The sequence below is a fragment of the Limulus polyphemus genome, unplaced genomic scaffold, assembly GCF_000517525.1.
Source record: "Limulus polyphemus unplaced genomic scaffold, Limulus_polyphemus-2.1.2 Scaffold6895, whole genome shotgun sequence".
Taxonomy (NCBI): Eukaryota; Metazoa; Arthropoda; class Merostomata; order Xiphosura; family Limulidae; genus Limulus; species Limulus polyphemus.
Genome location: NW_013672505.1, coordinates 34,525 through 43,771, shown reverse-complemented (window position 1 = coordinate 43,771; position 9,247 = coordinate 34,525). Strand labels below are relative to the sequence as shown.

The following is a 9,247-nucleotide window of genomic DNA, read 5'->3' as shown; positions in this document are numbered from 1 at the left end:
TCTCTTTTTTTCTTTTCTTTTTTGATTAGATATCCCATAGTGGGTAACAATACTAACACCATGTCCGCAGGATAGAACTTACGTTCTTCAAAAGATGGGGTAGGTTTCAAAGGAGCAACAGGAATTTTCTGGTTAGATTTTTTTTACTATATGAGGTAGGATATAAATTATTTTACTTGTAATCGTAGATTAGTTTAATACAACCTCGTCCATGCTTAGAGTTGCAATATTGAGGTTTAAACTACAGCTGACGTCATACTATCACGTGGATGAAAGTCATGTATAACTTATGTGGTATTAAGTTATTAAAAATACGCATACATTTTTTGGGTGCATATTGTTCAAATGATCTTGCTATGTCTCATTTGATTACAATGATAACAGCACCTCTAGTATTTATTCTTAGTTATCGCACAAAACAAAGTATAATAGGAATGAACAATCATTAAATGCCTGATCTACATAACAATAAACTGTTTTGTGATATGTAAAACAGTTATAAATGCCAATTATTCTTTAATTATTTGTTCACTGAATAATAAGAAATTCATGATTTTACTTAACTTTTACTACCATATTGTTACGACAGCGGAAGTCACGTGACGCTACTAGCGCATGCATGGCTGAGTTTTTCGAATTATCAGGGAACTCCTCGAATTAATGGCGAAGCCTCTTTGTTAGTATATATGCCTGGCGAGAAAAGCCAGCGGGGAGAATGATTGAATGTACGATTAAGCGAACACGGTGTGTTTCGGGTAATTTACGATTCTGTATCGAGCTAATGTGTGTTTTGCACTCGCAGAGAGCGAAATTATCGAGATTGTGAATTGCTGTGATTTATAGCGTGTATTATAAAAGAAAGGACTTGTATTGCTGAAGTTCCTCGGAAAGAATTTATACCGGAAATTAACAAATAAGCAGATACGTAACAATATATTCCATTACAGTTTATAAGAGAACATTGGTTTTGTTTTATACGATGTTTCAAGTCTCATATTTCAAACTCTAACAAAATATAAATGAAATATTTAACTTCACACTTATTACTTTATAGTTCTTAAAATTCATTCATATTATCTATTTTATCGTTCATTGAAAAAACAGGATAATTTAAAACAGGAAACTTTCATCTTGTTGTATGATGCAGTTTATAAAGCTATACTTCATTAATAATTTATTGTATTTCATTAGTATATACCTAACCTAAAGAAAGATGTTCTTGTCTAAAATGTATGTTCTTGAAAATAAGTAAACCAATTGAACATAATTTTATATATTAAGTTATACATACACTGTCCTGATGTACTCTTAATTGTTAAATGATATAGCTTAGAAAGTGTATTTGCTATATTGGTATACATTTTTTGTATGTGTGACTGTGTGTGTTTGATAGACCAGAATAGTGCAATTTTATAGGGACATTAACTTTTTTTTATTTGCTGGAACGTTTAATTGGTTCCTATTGTATTGATTTGTGAAAAACAAAAAGAGGACGTTAAGTGTGGCTTAATTCATCCATGGTATAATTTTGAATAAAACCTAGATGTAACTCGTTCATATAGAATATAATTAATATTAAATTTCAATATATATTTTCTCACAAATGTAATTTAGACTTAGCCTAATTCGTCACTGGAAGTCATGTACACAGTTCACACCTGACATGCCTCTAGTGACTCAACTTGGTAATGATCAGAGTCCCGTGGTCTTATGTACTGGTGGGATTAATCCCTTGAAGCCCAAAGATTATTTAACAGGTAAGTCGCTGTGTATTATATTCTTGAGTGTTAAGTTTTCGTGACCTCTGAGTCTTAAACAGAAACAGACTTTCAAATAGTGATTTGCAAAATAAGTTTAATATACATTGTTACAAAAGTATTTGCAACCATGTTACTAGTATTCTAGCAAAACCTTTATTTATTTCTGAGGAACTACAGGTCATTATGAAATACTCGGTCAGTGTTCTACGTTTCATAACTTTGTAACTCCATGCAGAATATTTTATTTAACATATTTAAACTAAAAGAAGTCACTTCCAATATTAGTTCAATATTGTTAAACAATTTTTAAAACTCGAGTTTCAATCTATTTACTTTTTATTGCATAGAAGTTACTATCATCAGTTAGGGCTATCGTGTATAAAAGTTTTAGTGATACAAAGACAACTGCTGTAAATACCAGTGTATTTCATATTGTTATATTACAGTGATATAGTATCTGAAATAAAGAAAATTATTTTGTATCATTACAATTCTTAATTACTAATAAGTTATGTTACAATTTTATTTGAGACTTTATTCTGTCCTTTGGAAGATATTTCGTGTGATTACAAGCAGGTTAGTATTTTGGACACTTTTAAGCAGAAAGGTATTGAGTTTCGTACTAATAAGCAATTCTATAGTTTGCCAAGAAAGATTAACCATACGCCTTCTTATTAGGAAAGTTTTATATAAACAGTTGAATTATAACAGTAACATAGCTTTTGCACATTTCGTTCTTAAAGGTGGAGCAATGTTCTGCTATCAAACAATGAAAGATACGTGGGCATATTTTGGTACAATGACAGAACCTCGTAATTACCATGCTATAGTGTATATACACGGACGTATCTATGTTTTCGGTAAGTTGCAAGGATTTTGTTTGTTTTGTTACTAAGCGCAAGTCTGCACAATGGGCTATTTGCGCTGTGCCACCACAGGGATTGAATCCTAGGCTTCAGTGTTATCATTGGACTACCGGGGGAAGTTACAATGATATAAATTAATGTTTTTTATAACATAAACAGTAGCAAATGAAAATCGAATTTTTTAGGACATATAATTAAATCTAGACTAAAATGTTGATCATATAACCACATATTGAAACACCCTACAATGAGCTCATCATCCTACTGAACTATTATTTTATAGAAACATCATCTGTCATAGCAGTACTAACCCTATTAACACAATTTACTATCTGGTTACAGAATCTTAGTAACATAAGCCATTTATTAACATCATCTACCATTGTAAAACACATGTACTATATAAATGAAAACTATAAACATGTGTTGAGACGACTTGAAATCAGTATGCAGCTTTACAGAAGTATCGTAAATCTGTCCATTTATAGAAACATCATCTGCCTTTGTAGAACACATGTAATATAGTTAAATATAGAAATAAATCTATAAAATAAGTTGAGACAATTTAAAATCTGTATGCAATCCTATGGAAGTATAGTAACAATATCTGTCTATAGAAACACCAACTGCCCTATTAAAACACACACAATATGCCTAGTAAGAAGATCAGCCTGTAGAGCCTTAGTAAGACCATCTGCTTATAGAACCTTATCAACACCATTCGCCTATAGAACCTTGGTAATACCGCCCCCTATGATAACAGATCATCTGGTATCAATCTATGATATCATCCCTCTCTTTAGGTAGCCGCTCCCTCTGGTGCCACTTCATGGAACTATGACTCTTAGTAACGTGCTTTCTAGTGCCACTTCGTGGATATCATCGCCCTCTGGCACCTGTGACATAACAGTTATGTACCCCTTGGGTGTCGGCATAATTTGCATATTATGCATTAGTTATTCAACCCTCAGGCGATACCCTTTGTCTATTATGTAACAGTTGTGTAATCCCACTGAGGAGGCATTATTTTGGTGGCAAACAGATGGAGTAACTACTCACATTCACTGATGATTTCTATTTCTGATTTCAGTGTGCAAGTGTCTGCTTGAAAAGCTGAAAGCCTGATTCTTGACTATTTTTAAAAAAAAAGATATAACTTTTGAACCAAAATTCAACTTTTTCGTATTCAGAACTTGTGTTTAATGTCTTAAGCCAAAAGAAATTGGTGTTGCTGAGGAATCTTCTGTAACAAAGCTGATAAAGAGTTACATCATAAATCAGTTTCAAGAGAGTAATATTAATTTCTTCTGTGTGTGCTCATTTTACCAAGATTGTTTTCTATGAAATTCAGAAAATACTTACATTTGAAAGTCCTGTTTTCCAAGAACTCCATTACTTACATTCAGTGTTCAGAATAGAAAACGTACTGGCACCTCCACTAAGACATATTTCCAAGTGGCAATGAAGCTGTTGCTGTGAGAATAAAATATACCTTTTTTTTTATTTGACGGTAGTGGGACTGAAATCACAGAACCTTGCTATACAGTCTGGAATGCTAATTACTGAGCCGCTCTCAGTCTGCTCTTAATGGAAGTAAAAGTCATTTCAGTTATTAGACTAGTCTGTTTGAAAAAAAAAGAACAAAAAATAATAATGTTTCTTATTTTGTATTTTTGTATATATTCCATATGTATTTTTGGCTGGGTATGGCCTAGTGGTTAGTGTGTTCGAACTGTAAATTTAGGGGTTCATGGTTCGTGATGCATTGCTCAAAAGAACTTGCTCTGCACTTTAAGGCAGTGTTTATGTTATATATGAGTAATGGTCAAATCCCACTCTTCATTCATTGCCAGTGGGTGCTGTTGACTATCTATCTTCTCTCTTGTTTATTAGCTCAAAATTACAGATAGGCCTTTGTGCAATTTGTATGAAAAGCTAAATCCATATGCATTTTTTCTCAGTCACGTTATGTTTGTGAACTTAAATGTCATAAAAGAAGAATCAGTAGTGTTAATTATGATTAGTTTATATTTTTCACTTGTATTCTTTATGCATGTTTTCTTAGTCACGTAGTTTTTGTGTATTTAAAATAGAGAACAGCAAGAAGAGAAACAGGTAGGTGTGTATCTTGTATCCACTAAACTTAAACGTTACTGTTTTGGTGACATTAATCTGAACATGCCCAGAATTCTATATTTTTAAATATGGGCTAAATAAGAGTCTCGGGGACTAGTTGGCAATGAGTTAGCAGAAACTAAAAAATGAGAAATTGTACACAAATGGACAAAATAATCAGTTATTCAAATAAAACCACATTTAAAAACCTCCTATATTTTGTTTGGTAAACCTCCTGTAGTTTTTACCATGTTCAGTAGCGTCATTGTAAATTTTATATATGTATATATTTCTTATATAAATATATTTATACTTTCGTGTCTCGTGTAATTTGACTTTTTAATATACTCTTGTTCGAGAACAGATTTTAATGTCAAAACAATGATCCGGCTGTAACTGATATGTAGTTTTATAATAATACATGCAGGTGGTTACAATCCTCTTGAGATTGTAAATGGAGAAATGCAACCAACAGCAACTGTTTTCCAATTGACGATACGTTCTAAAAGATGGAGAAGAAAGGCAGATATGTTTCATGCAAGAGCATGTCATGCAGCCGTTGTAGTAGAGGGAAGGATCTTTATTGTTGGTGGAAAAAATGACAGTGGAGAGTACGTCTGTACTACAATAAAATAGCATTTATTGGTTAAAACAAATATCACATCAGCACATAGTTACGACTTAGTTGATATTGCTGTATTAATAGTTAATGATTTATTTCATCAGATTATTAGCCATTTGCTATACCGTGCTTGTGAGATAAAACAAATAAAACTTTTAGAATATTTCATGGATTTGAGATGTAACTTCACAAGTAGCTATAATAAAGTAGTATTAGAGTGTTGAGTGCAAAAGTAAACACTGATGAAGTTAAACAAGTAAAGCTCAGGTATGTTTACTAAATTATAGAAATAAAATCTTTTTATGTTCAAATCCGAAAACATACCTTTTCCCGTTATGTTCTTTTAGTGTAATGCCAGCTGTGAGCTTTTAGTACTAGTTCGCTAACTTCGGAAAATTTGACAATTTTTCTCCATCTTCAGACCTGTAAATCATAATTTATGTCTACATTTCAGAATACTCTCCAGTGTAGAGGTATACGAACCCGATTTTGATCAGTGGACAATGGTCAAGCCAATGCCTGAACCGCTGATGGGTTGTGGTGCTACCTACCTAGAAGGTCTTGTTTATGTTGCTGGAGGAGTAACTAATTCAAAAACGAATAAGAATTCGTCGATAGTTGTTGATCATGTATTGTGTTATGATCCTGTAGAAGATAGGTAGATTCATAAATTGTTTACTAGTCTAAATCTATGACATAAGAGTTTAAACACATTTGTTAGAAACTATTGAAAACGTAAAGAATATGGTGAATGTGTATTTACTTTATTTGTATTTCGTCTTAAAACATAGTTTTATTGTTTTACTTCGATGTTGATTAAGTATCTATTTTTGATTTAAGATCTGACATTATCTTTATTTGCCAGAGCATTGAGCGTCAGTGTTATTTCATATACACTTAATTTACATCTAATGATTCATCTATCATAGCTGGTACAAAAAACCGCCATTACTACAGCGCCGTGCTTTCTGTGCCGCTATTACTGTGAAGAGAGAAGTATGGATCTGGGGAGGTTTATCAGGCATTCAAGAAACCGGGCAGCTAGACAGTATTGATACCGTAGACGTTTACAGTCCAAGAAAGTGTCTCTGGGAAACTAAGTTGTCATTGTCAACACCTAAACACGCTGTGGCAATAGCTAAAGCAGGTAGTGTTTCGGATTAATTCTAGACTATGTTAAAAAACAACTAAGCAATAGAAATACATTGTTAAAAGTACATCAGAACTGTTTCTGTACCTTTGTTACAAACTATCTAATTCTACTTTTTATTATAAGGAAAACTAATAAAACGATTTCACTTTTCTTATAAAACTTGTTTTAGCTGAAGAATAGAATTTACAGATGATGAGTTTCAACTCTTATCAAGAATAGCAAATTTTCTTTTTTCGCTTTTTTGTTTAGAACTAGGAAGCTATGTAAATGACATGAAAGTTATAATTGATCATTGGCTCTATTCTTCAATCTTTCAGGGTCCTGTGTTTATGTCCTTGGCGGAATGAATAGCAAAGAAGAGGAAGCTGTGTCAGAGAATGATATCTACGACCGTGAAAGGAACCTGTTATTAGATGGTTCTGCATTACCATTAGCCATAGCAGGGGCTGCTGCAGTTGGTGTACCAGTGAATTATATTGCTAAAAGTGGAAATAAATGGGTTAGGATACACTGGTTCTTATTCGATATTAACACTTGATTCCAAGTCTTAACTTAACAAAACTAACAGAGTATTGACACTTAAAATTAAATAAAAAACAATATGTGACCATTTATAGAGTGTTTCATCTAATATTGACACGTAAGATGTGATATCTTATTTACTTATCAATGTTATGTCATCCAGACATAGGTTTTTATTGTGGCTAAGAAATCAAAATGATTAATATCATGACTATTATGCTGCTTATAGTATTAAAAATAAAGCCTATACATATGATAAAACCAAAAGAAGGGATTGTTTTATCTTATTTTTCATATTTCATGGAACATTTTCAATAATCTAGGTAACGCAAGAACCGGACGACATAGCCAAGAACCAGGCAGCAGTAAAGATACAAGCTGTTTTTCGAGGGCACCATTCTAGAAGACAAGTAAATAGACAGAAATATGAAACAACTTATCGATATATATGAATACTTACATTAGATATGTGATATATTACATAGAGATGATGCTATAAACAACTAGAAAATGTTTCTCAATAACCAGGTTTCTCTGCAGCTATAAGTAACATGTACATGTGGTTCATGCATACTCTCACAAAGCAGACTCTTGAACATTGCTAGGGATAAATCGTGAGTAGTTATGGAGGCACTCCGCTAGAGAACGCCATGCATGTGTTGGACTTTGGGAGGGGGCAGCTCTCAAAGATTTATGAAAATAAAAAGTATGTGTTAGTATTCTATAGTATTGATAACATTTATTATGTAGCAAAATGTAAGTTATGATCTCATTCAAATAGTGGATAACAGCACACTTGTTAAAATTCTACAGACAATCGTTAAATAATGGTAAGTCCATCTAGACATTGATCATATCTGGAAGTGTAGTGGCCACCCTTATAAAACTCGTGTAAGATAAAACTTTATAGTATCATGTGTAAAATGAAATATTTTGTGAAACATAAAGTCAAACTAGTGAAAATTTTAATTAATGCATGATATCGTCATTTCTAGGATGATTTATATATAAGTGATCAGGAAATTTAATTAACTAATAAATTTGTGATTTAAACCGATTAAGTATAACCATATTGAGACTCGTATCTTATTCGTCATTGTATATGACGTCATGGTGGTCTTTATTTTCGTATAACTATTACGTCATAGCTATCTGTCTGGTATCAAACTAAAATTTCAACCCTCTGTGGTTCAATGACGTCATGTCGGTCTAGCAACGCGTCCCTAACAACGCGCCATCTGATAATAAATTATGTAACTGTGACAACATCATCTCCTCCCTGACTCAAATTCGATGATGAGGAACCCACTTTGAGAATAATAATACTTGGAGACCTGACGATGACAAAACCTTGTTGAAACGTTGTACATTTGCTAGTATGTTAAACTAATATTAAAGTTTTTCTTCATTACCCATTCAAGTCTTCTCCAAGCGTTATTAATCTGCTCCCCGAGTTCGGGACACATGTGACGCTCTCTAGCGGCGTGCCTGGCAAGTGCCTCCCTAACTATTATCGTGTGCCAAATCTCTGATCCGGAACCATATTTTTTATGAACAGAAAAGGAAAATACGGGGTAGAAAACATTATCTAAAATTAAATTAACAGGTTAATAGCAGAAAAGGAATAGAATAGAAAACATGAGATTAAGAGATAACATGGTGTTATAAAGGTAAAATTGCTATCCCTCCCTTCTCTCCCAAACTAAATATTGAATAGATTAAATAATTAAACTTGGAAGCTTCAAGTAACATACCGTTGAGAATATGCTGTAAATGACTTTTGAATTTTCTATATCATCGTTAGATCAGATGAAATCATTAGATATCTAATCCATGAATGATTTGTTCTACAAAAGCTAAGTAAAAAAACGCCGATTAAAATCGGGTTCTTAATAAACACTTTGTCTATTTTCTCTTTTCAAATAGTTTATTCCACTATTTGAGATTAGATATTAAATAATTTGTTACGAATATGTAATGAATCTATTTTGCATAAACTAAAAATTTAGCAATTCAACATTTATTGTTATCTAACTGTATTAAATATGCCGACTTTTTTGTTTACATTTATTTATTCAGGAAATAGTATCAGTAAAATTAAGATATTAAAGGTTTATCCAGAAATACCTCAGTGAACATTTGTTATTTGAATTTTCGTTATCAGATAAACAAATAAGTAATAACTTCCTTACTTATTGGGTTTATCTCC

General features: G+C 32.4%; 1 protein-coding gene across 1 annotated transcript; it reads left to right on the top strand.

The window, feature by feature from the left end:
* Positions 1-1,538: 1,538 nt before the first annotated feature.
* Positions 1,539-7,709, top strand: LOC106474167 (beta-scruin-like). Its single transcript, XM_022402537.1, has 7 exons — positions 1,539-1,757; positions 2,504-2,620; positions 5,169-5,352; positions 5,818-6,021; positions 6,293-6,510; positions 6,834-7,015; positions 7,362-7,709. The coding sequence occupies exons 1-7, from the start codon at positions 1,664-1,666 to the stop codon at positions 7,488-7,490; spliced, it is 1,128 nt and encodes a 375-aa protein (XP_022258245.1). The 5' UTR covers positions 1,539-1,663; the 3' UTR covers positions 7,491-7,709.
* Positions 7,710-9,247: the final 1,538 nt, after the last annotated feature.